Consider the following 18,887-nt stretch of genomic DNA (forward strand, 5'->3'; position numbering starts at 1 on the left):
AAAAAATAGAGGACTTTCATTTCTAGTTTACAAAACTTACTATAAAGTGATAGTAATCACTTTTTAGTCAATTGGTTTTTGACAACAATGCCAAGACAATTCAATAAGGTTAGCCTTTTCAAAACTGATAGTAGGACAACTTGATATCCATAGGCAATACAATGAATTTAGACTTTTCTCTCCTTTCATACACAAAGATTAAATCAATGTATCATAAATCTAAACAGAAGAGCTAAAATGCTAAAGCATTTAGAAGAATAGAGGAGAAAACCTTAAGGTAGAAAAACACTTCTTAGCTAAAACACAAATGCATAATCCATTAAAAAATTGATAAACTGGACTTAATGAAAGTCAAAATTTTTGCATTTCAAAAGAAAATGAAAAGATAAGCCACTGACTGGGAAAAATATTTGCAAATAAGGTATCTGATTAAGAATTTATATCTAGAACATATAAAAACTCTTACAACACAATAATAATAAGTCAAATAACCAATTCAAAATGGGTAACACATTTGGATAGATATCTTGCCAAAATATATATCCAAATGGCCAATGAGCTCATGAAAAAAATATGCTCAACATCACCAGTCAGTAGGGAAATGCAAACCAGAATGCTCACTAGAATAGAAAATAATGTGTGTTGGTGAGGAGATGGAGAAACTAGAATCCTCATAGATTACTAACAAGAATATAAATGGTACAATTGCTTTGAAAAATAGTCTGACAATTTCTTTCAAATTTAAAAATAAATTTACATTTAAGTCTTTAATGTGGGCACCTCTTGAATAGATACCTAGGTGTAAAATTCCTAGGTTCTTGGGAATCTATGCAAGGGAAATGAAAGCCTATGTCCACACATGTAAATTCTCACAGCATCATGATTCATAATAGTCCCAAGCTGGAAACTGAGGAATAGATCAATAAAAGTGGTGCATTCACACAATGGAATACTATTCAGCAATAAAGAGGAATGAAATACTGATAATATGGATGAACCTCAAAGAAGATTATGCTAAGTGGAAAGAGCCAAATGTAAAGGACCACATATTATATAATTCCATTTATATAAATGATCTAGAAAAGGTCAATTTATAGAGACAGAAAATAAATGACTGGTCGATTGCACTTTGTTATAATTATATTGAATTATAGTTCATTTTTACATATGAATTCTTACTGGGCTATATGTATCTTTGAATTTTTTTTATATTCCTCATGTTTATCAGTAAGCCCAGTACATAATAAGCATTTGACATATACCTTTTGAATAAATAAATAAATGAATGATTTCTATGGATAGCCTTGAATTTAATTATAAACCTTGGCCCTCTTTTATATAGATTGAGACAATCTATCAGTCATCATTGTATATAGTGTGCAGGACACATATTAATTATACTGCTGTGCTAAGAGCAGTGCAGGATTAAGAGATGGCTCAGATCCAAAGCTGCTGCTGTCTTCTTTTAGAAAATTTAAAATTATTTATTTTTGTTTCAAGTTTTTACTTAAATTCTAGTTAGTATTATATTTGTTTCAGGAGTAGAATCTAGCGATTTGTCACTTACATACAACACCCAGTGCTCCTCACAAGTGCCCTCCTTCATCCCCATCACCTCCCCTCCAAACCCTTAGTTTGTTCTCTATAGTTGAGTCTGTTTCTTGGTTTGCCTTCCTTTCCCCGCCTCCCACCCATGTTCATTTATTTTGTTTCTTAAATTCCACATGAGTGAAATCATATGGTCTTTGTCTTTCTCTGACTTATTTCGCGTAGTATAATACACTCTAGCTCCATCTACGTTATTTCAAACGGCAAGATTTCATTCTTTTGACGGCTAATATCTTATTATATAATATATATAATATATTATATATATAATAACTTCTTTATCTTTTCATTAGTCAGTGGACACTTAGGTTCTTTCCATAGTTTGGCTATTGTTGATAATGCTGCTATAAACATCAGGGTGAATGTGTCCCTTCAAATCAGTATTTTTGTATCCTTCAGGTAAATACCTAGTAGTGAATTCCTGGATCATAGGGTAGTTCTATTTTTTTTAAGATTTTATTTATTTATTCATGAGAGACACACACATACACACAGAGGCAGAGACACAGGCAGAGGGAGAAGCAGGCTCCATGCAGGGAGCCTGACACAGGACTCGATCCCAGGACTCCCAGATCACGCCCTAGGTCAAAGGCAGGCCCTAAACCGCTGAGCTACCCAGGCGTCCCTAGGGTAGTTCTATTTCTAACTTGAGGAACCTTCATACTCTCCTCCAGAGTGGCTGCACCAGTCTGCATTGCCCCCAACAGGATAAGAGAGATCCCTTTTCTTCACATCCTTGGCAACACCTGTTGTTTCCTCTGTCATTAATTGTAGCCATTCTGACAGGTGTGAGGTGAAACTTCACTGTAGTTTTGATTTGTATTTCCCTGATGATGAGTGATGTTGAGCATCTTTTCATGTGTCTGTTAGCCCTTTGATGTCTTCTTTGAAAAATATCTATTCATGTCTTCTGCCCATTTCTTGACTGGATTACTTGCTTTTGGATGTTGAATTTGATAAGTTCTTTATGTATTTTGGATACTAACTCTTTATTAGATACGTCATTTACAAATACCTTCTCCCATTCTGAAGGTTGCCTTCTATTGCTGTCTAGTAGACAAGAGAATGCAAGTGCCAAGCAACCATAATACAAAGAACAAGGTTAGAAGTGACACAATAAAGGTACACAGAAAGATGTGTGAGTTCAGATACAGAAGAGAGCTCTTTTAGGTCTTTTGTTTAAAGAGTCAGGAAAGACTGGATGGAGGATTAGGCATTAAACAGAGCCTTACAGCTAGGTCAGGGTAGAGTACATGGAGTTGGAAAGGACAGGATGCCGATAAGTGAAAATAGAAGAAACTTACTGGCTCGTCAGAAGTGTGTAGCACCATCACATGCAAACAGCACGTGCAAGGGAAGAACTAGAAAATGAACGTTGTGAAGGTAAGTTGAGGTCTAATTGTGGGGAAATTTGGGCTCACCTCTAATGATCTTTTGTGAGAACAAAAACATTTCAGTTCTTGAGAACTTCCAGATAACCGGTTAAATTTTTAGTCCTTTTAATTTTAGTTGACCTAATCATGATTTTAAAACCTCAACCTCCAGGACAGGAAAGGTAGAGTGAATTTTTAAAGTGGCATCAAATTTCATTCTTTCTGGTTCATGGTGGAAGGTCAACTAGTATTACTTAAATATCAAGTCAGAACCCTATAATGCTAATAGCTGGTTTCCCATTGATGATTTTCAAGGACGAGTGATAACTGCAGCTACACTAACGTCCAGAGATGAGGTCCCAATTTAGTGGTAGATGTGAAGATACTTTGTCAAAGCAGCAACCCAGGAATCTGTGATTCACATTCACATTGCAATTATAATGCTTGGATATAAGCAAATGTTTCTGAAGAAGCTGAGAGGGGTTTCCTTATTCAAAATATTGATAAGTGGTATGGCTTTGTATAGTGCACCTGGATTCAAACCCTAGTTCCCGTTCCCTACCAGTGATGCGACTCTGCAGGAAGTTGATTTCTTTGAACTTCAGCATCCTTATCTGCAAAAATGGTTATAATTTTTGTTTTGGTATCGTGCAGTGCTTCTCAGAGTATCTGTGGTTAATGGACCAGATTTTTAAAAATTTGTTGTAGATGGTTACTTTAAAAATATAGTATATATGAATTATTGAAAAACACTCTAAAATACAAGTTTTTTTTTTTTTTTTGGTTTTGTTATTGAATTCTAAAGACATAAATCTGGTTGTAGGCCTAGAAGCAGCGAAAATTGAGAAGGGTTGGTCCTGAGAAAGCTCAGAGTCTCTTTTAAGGGCTTCAGAAAAGGCCATTACAGGTTGTTTAGACAAAGACTAACTTCCTCAGACAGAAAAGAAGGGTTGTTTCTGTTGGCAGAGAAGACACATCAGATTTGGAGTTCAAGATTTCCAGCTTCATCAAAATCTGTTCCTATGTCTTTATCCCAAGTTGTGGGGCCTTCCTCCCTCCCTCCCTTCCTCCCTCCCTCCCTTCCTTCCTTCCTTCCTTCCTTCCTTCCTTCCTTCCTTCCTTCCTTCCTTCCTTCCCGATTTTATTTATTTATTTGACAGGAAGAGAGAGAGAGAGAGAGCACATGCACAAGCAGGGAGAAGCAGACTCCCCACTGAGCAGGGAGCCTGATGCAGGGCCTGGATCATGGGCTGAGTTAAAGGCAGATGCTTAACCAACTGAGCCACCCAGACTCTGTTATCATACTTCCTTTTCATTTTTTAAAAATCATATTTCCTTTTCAATCAGTGCTCCAACTTTAACACCAGAGAACCTGTGAGATTAGGAACTAAATTTGTACTGTAATCTATTCACTGTCAGAATTAGGCCTTTGGTTTGATTTTCAGAAAATTTGGCTTGGCAGTTCTAGGAAATAAAGGTTTCCTTCAGATCGACATTCAACTTCATAACTTCATATCTTTTCGCAGAACTTCAGTTAAGAATTTAAAGCCCTCAACTCATTATTTTCTTTCCTCATGTTCTCCAGTGTACTTTCAAGCAAGCAACCATTTTTTTTTTAAAGATTTTATTTATTTATTCAGAGAGAGAGAGAGAGAGAGAGAGAGAGAGAGAGAGAGGCAGAGACACAGGCAGAGAGAGAAGCAGGCTCCATGCAGGGAGCCCGACGTGGGACTTGATCAGCCTGATGTGGGACTTGATCCCTGGTCTCCAGGATCACACTCCAGGCTGCAGGTAGCGCTAAACCGCTGCGCCCCCGGAGCTGCCCAACAAGCAACCATTTCTTGATTAGAAATGCCTACTGGTGAGAATGTAAGCATCATTTTGGCACTTCATCCCAAGAACAACCAGAGTTCACTTTACCACTTGAGACAGGTTTTTAGTACCATTAAATCTGACTATATCACAGAACTAATTAAACTTAACTCAGATCTAATTCAGAGGATCCATTTAAAGTCTGTTTCTGTCAGGGTATGTATGACATACACATAGGAGCATATATGTGAATATAAACTTTAACACCTAGGATAGCTGTAAGGAAACAAATTCTAAGTTTTCAAAAAGGTTAAGAAAAGGGATGTGAAAATTTTATTTAGGCTGGTTTTACTGTAACATTGTTTTTTGTTTTATAAAATAGTCCATCAAGATATTATATAGAAAATACGCCAAGGTAATATATATACATTTCATAAAAATAGAATACATCTTGGCAATTGCTTCCAGAGTCTGTTACCACCATGTACAGTGTATTGACGTCGACATTTATGTTAATTTGAACATATATGATTTTTAAGAAAACAAAGAAAACTGTCCCCTTAGTATTTGTAACGGTGATTTTCAACTGACAGGAAAATACAATGCTGGAATGTAAAGTTATGGAGCTAACTGAAAGGAAGATTATATCAAAGATCCATGCTATGAACAATCATCTGAGGACAAAGTAGTATAAGTTTCTATTATCATAAGTGGTTCAGCTCACTTCACAAAATCACTGAAAATAATATCCTTATTTTGGATGTTTAGTCAGTGAGAACACTATTTGGTATCAAAGAAACATTCTAGAAGCCACGCTATATTTCAAAATGAGTGCTGTTTCTTTTTTCTCTTAAGATGAAAATAAGTGTAAAAGCCCCATTTTAAAATATCAATACTTAAAAAAGTATCCTCATAAGTTACTTAATAAGCTTTGATCAAAATATATAGCAATCAGTTTTATTATTCTAAAAAATGGCCAAATGCTCAAAAACCCACTTGGCTTCGAGTGAATTATTTTTGTTTTCGTTTTTTTTTTTAAAGGAAAATGATCTTAGATCTTAGCTACTATGCTACTATAAAACATCACTGGTATGTCCTCTTGATGTTCAGAATAATCTTTGGAAAGTAGCTGCTCCAGTGTAATAAATAAAGAGAACAATAAGGGACTTTTCTAGACCTTACCAAAAGACATGACCATGGTGGGATCATGAAAATACCTCAGCAGTACCAAGGAAGGCACACAAAACAGAGCATAGCACCATTTTCAAGTTGCCAAGATTGGCTCCTGTTCAGGAGATGGTAATCTGGAAGGGGACTTGATTCCCATGATTAATGCAGTTTAAATATGTGGATTAGGCTCTGGCGAGCTTCTTAGTATGGATAGGCAGACACAGCTATATAAACTATGAATGTGGTCTGATACTCAATGGTCCCATTGGCACTGTAGGAGGCAGCTCGAACCCTCATGCGGTAGGTGTCTGGTTCTCGCAATGGGCGTGTTGTGTATACCACTCCTTTCAGGTTTTCATCCCTTAAGGCAAAAGGAACATTCTGTTCCTCATCTACCATGAGGAAAGTTGTCCTGGGATGCATCACTCCATCCTGCGTGTATGCTACCAGCCGGATTAAATCTTGATTGGCGGCTATTCCAAATGGGAGGGAGACAAGTTTGTATTCCAAGGCATATGGGCTCAAAGCACATTCCAAATCATTGGGTGGACAGTTCTTGAGACAGAACCTAAAGACAGAAAACACATGAAGTGCATATTGTTATCTGGCTTGGAAGGGAGAGGGCATGAGGCAGATGACCATGATCCATGACAACTTGTAGGCATTCCAGGCAGTAGACAGTCTGACTGCAAGAGCAATAAGCCCACCCCATGTTCTATGTCACTAACTCAAACCAGATGCCAGATGCCTATGACAGTATGCTGGTCTAGAGTCAAGTATCTATTTCTCATTTTCATTAAAATCAGAAGTTTCTGAACCACTGCAGTAAGTATGAGTACTACAAGAGTGTCTTTACAATGAAAAGTTCGTTTGGGAAATAGAAGCATCTATACATCTACTGGAAACAAGTAGTTTTTAAAGAGAGGAACACAGCTATTTTTAAATTGTAACATCAATCCTAAGGCTGATAGCTCAAGTAGAATTCATTGATATTTGGTTTATTTTCCTAAAAATAATAAAAGGTCAGTTAATGAAGATTCCTGGGGGGGAGGGGGGGATGCTCTTCCTTTTGTATTTGTTTTCCACATTACTTTAGATTAAAAATACAATATTTTCTTTTTTCAGAGCCCACACTAGCTGTTTTTGAGGCATCATGACTTTCATTTACTTATTTTATTTATTTATTTATTCTTAAGATTTTATTTATTTAATCATGAGATACACACAGAGGCAGAGACACAGGCAGAGGGAGAAGCAGGCTCCACGCAGGGAGCTGGACATGGGACTCGATCTGGGGTCTCCAGGATCACATCCTGGACTGAAGGGCACGCTAAACTGCTGAGCCACCCCAGCTGCCCACATCATGACTTTTAAACTATCTGCCAGAGATCACTGGCAATGGAGAATAAAATTTAAAAAAGATATTCAAAGGACCATTTTTCTGAAGATATGGATTCTTCAGTCATAGTATTTTGGGATATTTCTTATGTCAATATTTTTAATCTTCTGCCTCTCCTTCCTATTCCCTTCCTATTCTCCCTAAAGCAATTCTGAATAGGTTTTTGCTGGATCCGAGGCACTCCACACTTGATCATGTTACAGTAATTTGGTAGTCACTGCTGAGAAGAAAAACAAAGTGTGAACTCCAACCAGCTTTGGGTTTCAGAACCACTTTCTTATTAGCAGGTCCTATTCATGATGACCATTATCTCTGTTTTCAAGCACACCTGTTGACTTGGTACTTGAACAGAGTATGCCATTTTTGTAAGAAGAGGGAGAAAATAGAAGAGTAGTTTATTTGGAACCCATAAAAGATAGTGTTTCAGACAGCAGAGAATGTAAGCAAGACCATATACAAGCAGACAGACTGTTGACTCATCCTTGCTCATCTCCATTCTCTCATGGAGTCCTGGTGAGTCATCACAATTACAGCCAGGGTACTTCCTGGAATTCTCTTAAGTGCTGAGAGCCCTTTAAACCCAGAGGCAACAAAAACAGAAACTAGGAAATGTCGAAGAAGGTCAGGTTTTATCACCCCATAAAATGCTCACTGCTGAGGCAGAGTTCTCAATGTGGCATGGTGGATTACATACTGGGGAGACACTCCGGGAAGACTTTGGCAGCCAACAGTGAACAGGCTACAGTGGCTGCTGCAGGATGAGCTCATTTCATACCCATTCATTGAGGAAGGAACACACTGTAACTCCATATACCCCTGGGGTTATTGACTTCCTATGAGTTATATACAACTGTAGACATGGTATATTGGTGGAGGAGAGAAGGCTTTTCAAAAATATTTTTGAGAAGAGAAGGGAAGACATACCCTGAAACAGGATCCCGTTGGTAGTTGGGTGGACAGGGTGTATCAATGCACTGGTAGCTTCCTCTCATGTTGAAGCACATGCGATTGGGCCCACAGCGCACACTCTGCTCCAGACACTCATCAACATCTAGCAACAGCACAAAGGAACACGCAGCATCAGCAACTCAAGTCTGAGCAAGACATAAGGTTAGGTGTTGTGGGTATTTGACCAGAATGGCAAATCCCCACGAATGAATTCGGTAACCATACCTAAGCTTCTTGAACCACAACATGAGGATACTGATACCTGGTGTGCTATTTCCCATACTGCTTTAAGGATAATTTTTAACATTTGTGAAAGGATATCGAAAAATAAAAGCTATTTGAGCTTTTAGAAGGGGGCTATTAAATATATAGCAACTCTGGTGCCTTTTATATTTGGAAAATAGAGTGCATTTGAGTTTTGTAAAGCAAATAATACTTTAAATTCATGAGAAACAAGCTAAAAATTTAAAGGACACTTATGAGCCTTTCTGTAAAGGAAGAACCTCTTTAAAATGTGAATGATCCTTCCTGGTATTTTGTTTTAGAAGTTCAAAATGTTGAATGGGAGGTAGGGTAGTAGAAATCGAAGGAGTCAAGTTATAAATTCAGGTCAGTCTGATCTGGTGGAGAGAGATAGAATTTAGAAAAAAATCCCTCAGGATCAAATGAATGACCCGAGAACCACAATCCAAGTTGAATCTAATCTGAACTGTGGAGAATCCATCCTCAGGTGTTATGGGCGTGGGGTGCCCTTCTAGGGTAATAGCTCCCCTTTGGGTAGTGGGGAAACACACAAATGAAATACTATTTTGTTTTTTTTCTATACAAAGTTGTTAAAACACACTTAAATCACTATTAATTAAGAAACATCAAGATGGACCTAAAGGAAACTTTTTTGAGCTTTATTCATGAGAGAGACACACACACACACACAGAGAGAGACAGAGAGAGACAGAGAGAGAGAGAGAGAGAGAGAAAGGCAGGGACACAGGCAGAGGGAGAAGCAGGCTCCATGCAGGGAGCTTGATGTGGGACTCAATCCCCGGTCTCCAGGATCACGCCCTGGGCCAAAGGTGGCGCTAAACCACTGAGCAATCGGGGCTGCCCAAAATGAATGTTTTTGAGTTTAACTTAGGGTCCATATTCTGAACACCAGGGCATTTGTAAATGAAAATATTTTTGTGTGTGGACATATGAGTATGTGTGAGAGAGACACAAACAGGGATAGAGACAGAGAGTACAACATTGAGATTGATGGATTTTCTGGAAAGAGTGTCCACAGAGTTCTACAAAATTTTTAAGGGATTTTGAGATCCTAATGTTAAGAACCATATTTTAGAGCAATCGTTTCCAACTGTGGTACCTGCATTCCCCTGATAGTGCATGGAAGCTTTCCTGCAGTATGAGAGCAGGCAAATATATCAGGGAATCATTTCCATTCAGAAACTTATGCCCCCTAAGTTCTCCTTCCTAAAAGCATTCTGCCTGAGAACTTCCTGTCCCCATTCCCATTTTATATCCTTCTTCTGCTTTACAAAAAAAAGGGTCTCCATGAATCCCTAGTCTGTTTATGATACTAGATGCAAAATGCTTCAAGGCACATGTGAAGGGTGAGAAAACTGGTTATTCGTACTGATGGCAGCAGGCCTTATTTCATTGTAGCTACAAACCAATGGTCTGAGCTCTCTGTTTTAAATTAGATTTCAGAATTGAGCTAGTTGTCATGTGAACACCTACTAACACTTTTACTTGAACAGAAAAATGACCTTAAGACTTTTTTCTGACAGTCATGCTGGTTGGTTTAACAATGACTACAGGCCTTAAAATTATATAATAATCATTCCTCATTAACCGGGTTATCTATAGCTCCAAAATATTGATGAAAATATATTTAAAGCACATGTACATCAAAGCCAGAATCCAAATTCTTTGCAACAATTTAGATATGATAAGAAATTTTAGAAGTCAGCTTTAAAAAGTATGAAGTATAAAGTTTTCAATTTTTTTTGGAGTAGGCAAGCAAAAAATTTGAAGACTACTTATTTTAGATAGAGTCTTAAGTTAATTGGCTGCATGTAGGTACTTGTAATACTCCTCCTTCTTCACTGTGTGAATAAACATAGATCCTGATGTACAGGAGGGAACATTACAATTAATTGGGCCCAAATTAGTTTTCTGCAGAGGTAGGACCTAAAGGTCAAGTGTACTTCCATCATGGAATTGGTGCAGACATCAGTGGGCATGTGAAACTGTTGTATCATTTCATAGTAGTAAGTGATTTGGCATCTGCTAAATGGTATGTATGTTAGATTTGTGTTAATTAAAGTTGTAAGTTCTTTTGTGAGTTCTTAAATAACTTGAAAAACTGCTATCAAAAAAAGAGAAAGGAGTGAGGTTTCAAGAGACAGCATATTAACAATGGACTATAAATGCTAAATTTTATTTCTGGTTTACCATTTCTGTCTCGAAAATGAGCATTTCAGATTTTGTTCCAAATATATTCTGTTTTCTAAGGAAGTGACAGTGTAATTATTTAAACTTCCTAATAATAGTTTACACAAAGTAAAAAGACATTGAGGGAGGGTGATATGTAGTAAATCACTTGACTTTTCAGTTACTCAGATGTACTGACAATAACATAATGTGCTTTCTATGACTAGTTTTATATTAGGACTAGTTTTCCTACAGGAATACAACACAGAGTGAAACAAATTTATATTTCAGTTAAATCTTGCTTATTGTCTCTGTGAACCCATTTGTAATTATGCTTTTGTCTGTCGGAAGGGTGTTATCTCCTTGGCAAAATGATATTGTCTAAGAATGAAGTGAAAAGCCCTTTAGGAAAATGTGAGACATTCAATTGGCCTTGTCTTTTTTTTTTTCTCATTAAAAAAAACATTCCTTTCACACTCATCCACCACATTTCATTTTAGCTCTAATTTTTATGGTGAATTCCTTGAGGCACATGGAGGTCAGTGGGCTGCAGGGGCCCATGGAAATGGTGGCATGGAGACCAGAATCTGGACACATGCCTGTGGGTATAGTAAGAGTAGCTATATTACAGATTTCCAATGGCTGAACATGAATCTACAAAAATATATCAAAATCTCATATTTAAAGTGTTTGCCTTTAGCTCTGTGATAATGTATACTTCCTATCGAAAAGCTTTCTTAAGTACTTGAGTTTCTGGAAGGTGGTCTTGCTTTGTCTTCTGTCTACAACTCTCCTCTCAGGCTTAAGAACCTACAGACATTCACTCTATTCATTTATTCTACTGCCTGGTCTTAAGAGAAGCCAGAAAAGATGGAGAAATCATGCTGTCTTCTGTTCTCTGACAATATAAGGGTGTCTGGTTTTTATTAAATATTTTAAGAAAATTACTATGGTAGAAATTAAAGGATATGTATTTTATAATCTAAATACTCTAAAAGAGAAGATTACCAAGATGAGCTGAAACACTTTTATATCAATAGCTTTACAACATATGCATGCATTTAACCAACTGCTTCTGGATACTTTAAACAATAATTTAGGAAAAACATACTTGAAACATCTGTCTTCTAGAGAGAATAATTTAGATTCTTGATAACATTATGGATTACTTTAAAAAAACTTGGATAGATTAAAACACTCATTTTTGCAATGCCAATAGTGTTTCTATGTGGACATGTTCAGAATTAGATTAGTGGGGCTTAAAATTGGCAGAAAGATCTCTTAGTTTCTCCTCTCTGCTTCTTGGGCAAATAATGATTGGTCAGGTTTTTTGTTTCTCATTTTGTAGTCTGCTGGCTTCCATTTTTGACTAGAGTGTCTGTCCTTTGTTCAATGTCAAATTCACTTTTATTTCCTTTTTATCACTGACATTTTTACCACTAATGTAGAAAGCTTCAAAAACGCACATGTAAATGAAAATCAACCTTTTCTCTCTTATAAATGCCTGAAACACTTTCTAAAGCTATAAAGACTTGAAGTTATTCTTCAGATTAAAGACTGCTTTAAAAGATGTAATTGTTTTCTCTCAAGTCTTTTTTAAAACCACAAAAATATGTAACCCATTTGAATTGCAAACATTTCAAGTGACACCTGTTTCTGATTTGTTCACATTATTTTCCACTCTCTGAAGCACAACTGAAAGTTGAAAAATGTTTTGAACTGAATGAGTGGCAAGGGCAATTAAAGGAACAAACTGGCACAATTTAGAAAAAAATAAAAATCCTCCAACGAAGATATGATATAATACAGCATTTAAAAATCTTGCTAAGGGTTTTTTAAATTCAGTTGGTTGTTCCAAATGCTCCCTTCCTTGGTTCCTGGCACACTCACAGGAGGTGTAGAGTTAATGTTGGGCCACCTCTTCAGAGGGTTCTTAGGGAGATGACCTGGAGAAAGTTATAAACTGTGGACAATGTAAATGCTCTCCCCTCCCTCTGCTGCCACAGTACAATGACCCTGGTGTTCACAGCCATGATAGGAGAGACAAAGGACCATTTTAGATGTTATGAGACCTGTGACCAAGTCCTACCCTTTTTCTTGATTGTTCTAGAAATTAATGATTGTGTAATTGCCCTGAGAATTAATTTTATTATCGGTAGAATGGGTACAAATTATTGCCCTTGGCATGTCTGTACGGCTGATTAAGATGAGTTAATAACTGCTTTAGAAAAACATGACTATAACGTAAACATGTTATTCTCATACTTCAAATCTCTGTAGAAAGTTCTGCATAAGGTAAGTTCTTAAAACAAGCATTTGTGCAGATGGCTGGGAATGAAGGTTATGATGGTGTTCACTTTCCTTCTCCAGTCCAAATGATCTAGTCGGGGTTTCCAGGGAGGGAGTGGGTGAATGGTTGTGGGAGAGGTGAGAGTTCATGGAACTCTGGTGGCCCCATAGTCCATCCAGGTCTTGCTTCCTGGAATACCCTTTCCATGACCTGCATCCTAGCAAGTCTTTTGTGAATCTCACAGAGAGGGCACATTTTATCTAATTCAATTGCTACTGAGAAAGCACTCCATTGGAGATTTTATTTGATATGCTTTAGAAAAGGATCTAGGTTGTACATGACAGAAATGAGTAAAATTCAGAGGCTTGTTAATACTTATATAATACTCTGATTTTGACCACAAAATGGAGGGGGTTTCTTGTTAGATTTTTCGAGATTTATATATGTTCTTATTTCTTTTTTGATCTAACTTATTGCAACATAATATACCTCATCAAGGCAAAATTGCGCCTTTCACGTTTTTGTGTAAAGATGGTAACATTGAGATTTATAGCTTTTTTTCTTTCTACTGTCACTACATATTGTCCAAAACTCTGTTATAGCACCTCTAACCCTATATATTATGCTTTTATTTACATATCTGTTTCCACTGGACTATGATATCAAAGGGAAGAGATATCAAATAAATATTCATTTGTTTAAACCTTTTGCATTTTGCAAAGCTAGCTCCTGACTGTTCCACATCATTTGCAGACTCAAAGAATACAGCATTTAACCAATTACCCACTGTTGGCCAAGACAAAAAATAAAATAATGCCTAACACTGGAGTAAATTTACTGAGCTCTCTTCCCCTTTCCTCCTCCATCTTGGTTGAACTTTGAAAAGTCATTTAAAGAGGTCTATTCCCACTTAGTTTTAAAAATATATGACAAGACTGATTTAGGCATTCTTGCTCCTTCTATAAGACTACAACAAAAATGCTTCTCAACTATTTTCCTCTGCCAAATTGCTTTCTCGCCAGTTCTCCTACTTACAAAAGCAATGTTTAAAGATAAATATGACCAATGGGAATGAGAAGGAATAGAAAGCAACTAGAAGAATAATTATTCAAAAAAAGAAGACATTTAATTTCCCACCCTCTCCTATGTTGGTTTTAAGCCAAGTTGCAGCAATAAACATTCCAACATTTTCTCACCTTGACAAGTCTTTCCATTGAGCATAAGTTGATAGCCAGGTGGACAGATACAATGATAGCTCCCAAAGGTATTTTTACACTCATGCTGGCAAATGTCTCTATTTTCACATTCATCAATATCTGTGTGGAAAAAAAGCAGAGTGTGTAACGAAGGCAGAAACTATGACAGAACCAACTATACACAAGTTGTTGCTATATAATAGAAAATCTTCTTGGTGATCTTACACTCCTGTGTTTATACACGCTTAGAACTGTTTTCTATCAGGATCTGTTTTTAATGGAGTCCAGTGTTAACTGTACTATTTCATAAAATATGAACATCTTGTTTGTGTGTAATTATATACGAGCTGAAGCCCCAAACTGGCCAATTTCGAGACAAGTTAATAAGCAAGCCTGGGATGGCAGACAAAACAGATTTGTACAAGATCCTATATGACCAAAATACTAAACTCGTGACAGAATAGAATTTACCTGAAAAACAAAGTTTATATTGATGGTAATTGGAACAAGGAATGTTAGTTTTTATTTTATTTAAACTTTAGCCCACTCTCTCCCTGCACCTGCTCCCAACATCCATGCATTGCTTTCCCATATAGAGATATCAAGTATGGGAGGTGTCTTTAATTTTGTGATATGAATATTCATCAAACTTCATATAATTACAATTTACTTCATACAATTACTTCATACAATTACAACCACATATCTAATAGTTGCTGTGACACCTTGGGCAGGCCACTTTACTTCTCAAGATCTCAGTCAATTCTTTTGTCAAAAGGACTCACTTGATGTGCTTTCTCTATTGCACAGATTTATTGGAAGGTTCATATATCATAATACTTGGGAAAGCATTTTATAATAAAGAGCTAACTATCTGCTATTATTAAACAAAGCCAAGAAAGTAGCAATAAAAAGGAGAGGAGAATGGGTTGTAATTAAAACCTAATTGCTATTTGCTTTCAGGACAGGGAAGTGATTTGGGGCACCACAGATTTCTTATCCCGGTTGTGTTTTGCTCAGACTGATGTTAGAATTTGTTCTTAGTTCCACCAACCAGTGGAAGAGTGAAGAGAGAACATAACTTGAAGTGGGAGCAGGAGTGCTGGAGAAGAGAAGACAGGGAGAAAACTGGTAGGTGATTCAGAGCAAAAGTATGTGTTTGTTGTACATGATTTACATATGTTCAGAATATACTTGCAAAGGCTCAAAATCTGTTAAGGATAACACTCATCAAATATTTGTTACTGTGTTTGCCCCATTTTAGTGAACCAAAGCATTTATTCCACAACTTGTATGAGTTATTTTTACTTTTTCCCTTTACAATCTGCTTCCACCTAAAATAATCACAGAAATGTAAATGATGTGGAACTCCAAGAAGTCAGTATCACTCTTCCCAGAGTCTGAGTTTCAAAGTGGCTCCAAGTGTGATTTCTGCATTCAGAGGCAACACAACGTTCATTTCTCCTGTTAAGCTTTGGAATCGTTTCCCTAAACAGCTAAACTTTAGCCCAAGTCTAACAAGACTGCACAGTGTTGTTAATTTGAATCTTTTGTAAGTTGTCTATCCCAGATGGTTAATTAAAGGCATTTGGTGTTTATTACAAGTTGCTCGTAACATAATTCCAAAGCTGTCTGCAACCTTGGTGTAAATTTCTTTATTAGTATGAACACTATAAAATATCATATTTTAAGAAATATTTCTAAATGCCCCCATATAAAACTCAAACATCCAGTAATTGATTAGATATGGAAGTTTACTTCAGATTCTCCAAGACTGGTCCTCTGAAATAGTAGCTGCCTCAGTCAATGGTTTGGAAAGATAATTCTTATAATATTAGTGTCATATAAACACAAGGACAGAAAACATTTATGAGACTTTCCTGTGAAACAGTAGAGCTTAGACAGTGATGAAGGAATAGAGAATGGGGTTGTTAATCAGGGATGCTTTCTTAAAATTACTGGGACCTTCAGATGATTAAAAAATATATACTAGCAGGTGTATGATGTGTGGGGGGTGTAGTTCAATTCATGTGTCACAGTATAAACAAGGTTTTGGGCAGGAGGGTACAGGTAGAAGAGAAGAGTTTGTTTAAGATGAAGTCGGAGAGTGGGACGATAATTGGAAATGAAACCCTTTAGTGGTAATGGCTATTTGGAAAAAACTTTGAAAGACAACCTGTCAAAATTTAATTCTGTCAATTAAAAAAAATGGCAAAAGGTTTTAGCTAACAACCAGTCAAGTCAAAATCATGGGCATGAAAAATTACCCATACTCAGAATGTTTGGAGCAGATTGAGAGTGGTGTTTGACCTCCTCATAAGGTTTGTGGAGTCCATAGGGTTAGGAATTAAATAGTGTTTGACCATATGGACTAATGGTAGAGAATTGGTAATGAATGGATTAATGTTTGAAGTTCAAGGAGTAAAAGAAAATAGCACTGTTGACAGTTCTAAGGCACTGATCACAGGAGAAAGTTCCATGCGCGTTATATTAACCTGCAGGTCCATCAAGACATCTAGACAGAAAAATTCTGGGAAAATATGGGTGTAAAGAGAAAAGTTTAAAGTTTAAGTATCCAGTGGGTCTGGGGGTCCAGCTGATAGAAGTGATAGGGAGGCTGGGTCCACAGAAGAGGGACTAAGGAAGCATGTCTGAGAAGATAATGATGCAGGAAAAGGGCCTGGAGAAGGGTAGAGAAATAATGATGAAAATTGAAGTCAGAAAAACACTTTTAAAAAAATGTTTATAAGAAATGTCTAACAGAAAGCATATTTAGGCAAGAATAAGTGAAGTGTAGAATACTTAGGAAAAATGAAAGAAAATGAAGTTGGCATGGGGTCTTTAAACAAAAGTTCTTTCTTCCCACCTTCCTCCCTTTCTTCCTTGCTTTCTTCTGTCATCTAACCAATAGTGGGGCTAATTCATGTTTGCTAATTTCTCTTGGCACATAGCTCAATAGCACGCAAACTGTGGACGCTCACAGAAAATTGGATTAAATGAATGACAGATGGTAATGTTTGCAGCTTAACTGAAAACAAAGTCTCAATTACTGAGTTGGAAATTACACTTCACTTTTGCAAACAAATTAAATTGTAGACTTGTGAGTTTAGATAAAGATATTGAAAGCACATATTTCAGAGCAATGAAAGCAACCTAATTTTGTCCTGGCTCATAGTATCTTTTCAGCGATTTACATATATACAAAATAATCAAACTGAGAAATTCCATTGGGAGTGTGGGACAATAGTCATCACCGTTTTGGTTGTCATATAAAACAAGTAGTTGACTGAGACGCCGAAAGTTTGACCCACTGCTTGGGCATTAACCAGGTAACAGCCATAATCTGATGGTATTATATTAATGGCAATATGCATATTCTCTCTTTTTTAAAAAAAGTATTCTGAATGCCCCTGAAATTTATTTCTACATAGCATTAAACTTAATAACACTTTCAAGAGTGATCAAAAGAGAGAAACTGTCAATATAAAACAATTAATTATCAGAATGTACACATGTAAATACATCATTTACTTGAACAAATTTTGTAATAGTTTCAGGTGCCAGAGTAAATGTCTTGGAACTTTGAGTCATCCCCAATTTGAGATCAGATGTAGTTTGCTGCACCCAAACTGCCACAGGTGCTTGTGCATATGTTTAGACTCTGGCCCAGAAATGAGCCCCCAGAAAGGAAATGTAACACGGCTGACATTTACCTACACATGTGTCACGGCTCGCCTCAGAGCCTTCAGGGCAAGTTTTCCTAATAGTCCTTCTAGTCCTGGAGAGAGATGTTCTGCTGTTCCTATACTCTGAGTAGGAGCTGTAGAGATGTGAGTACTGTCTGTAATGCTGTTGAGGTTGATAGCTGTTTCTCACAGGGGAGAACCATGCAAGGTTATAGCTACTGTGCTGACTGCCATAATTAGGCAGCCTCTCCAATCCAGCGCAAGATTTCCCGTCCCCTAATAAATGTTGTCCTGGTGGACAGATACACTTGAAGCTGCCGGGGGTGTTGGAGCACTGATATGCACAAGGCTTAGGCACTTGTTCACATTCATTAATATCTGCTCGTGTGCCATGATACATAAAAAAAGAGAGAGAAAAAAAAAACCACATACATACACACACAAAACACAGGAATAAAGAATCAGTCTCTGAAACAAACTGAAGACATTATGTTACCCTCCAAAGTTATGAATATGGTAATTTCTCAGTTTTTATGGACTTTAGAGAAAGCTTTAATCATTCATTTATGAATATATAGAAAGGTTCTAAGACTTTTCCTAATGTGTATAGTACATAAAGGGTCACATGGACAAATGTGGTCTTGAATCCAGAAAAACTAGAGTTCGAAGCTAATGCAGGTCTTAATTCTGTTGGAGCAAAGGACTCAATCACATTTCTGGTTTGCATTTTATTATAACATTCTCACTAGTACCTCCAATCTTTTATACCATTACAAGTTTCAGATGTGATAATATTGGTTCAACTACTAACATTTTTATTTCTTTTGAATCAATGATTATTATTTAATAATCAAGCCAAGTTCACTGTCTTGACAAAAATTTAAAAAGAAGGAAATTAAGACAGAATTATTTCTTACTAAGATATAAACTCACAAAATTCATAACATTTAAAAAAGCGATTTCTCTTCCTAT

At 36.8% G+C, this 18,887-nt stretch overlaps 1 protein-coding gene across 1 annotated transcript in view; it reads right to left on the reverse strand.

The window, feature by feature from the left end:
- Window positions 1-5,103: 5,103 nt before the first annotated feature.
- HMCN1 (hemicentin 1) overlaps window positions 5,104-18,887 on the reverse strand; it is a 465,430-nt gene continuing 451,646 nt past the window's right edge. Inside the window, exons 104-107 of the mRNA XM_041767864.1 lie at window positions 17,943-18,293; window positions 14,230-14,349; window positions 8,287-8,413; window positions 5,104-6,531 (exon numbers count right to left, since the gene is read on the reverse strand). Of these exons, the coding sequence (XP_041623798.1) occupies window positions 6,165-6,531; window positions 8,287-8,413; window positions 14,230-14,349; window positions 17,943-18,293 (965 nt within the window). The 3' untranslated portion in view covers window positions 5,104-6,164. The remainder of the gene's footprint in view (window positions 6,532-8,286; window positions 8,414-14,229; window positions 14,350-17,942; window positions 18,294-18,887) is intronic.

This window comes from Vulpes lagopus, chromosome 1 (assembly GCF_018345385.1).
Source record: "Vulpes lagopus strain Blue_001 chromosome 1, ASM1834538v1, whole genome shotgun sequence".
Taxonomy (NCBI): domain Eukaryota; kingdom Metazoa; phylum Chordata; class Mammalia; order Carnivora; family Canidae; genus Vulpes; species Vulpes lagopus.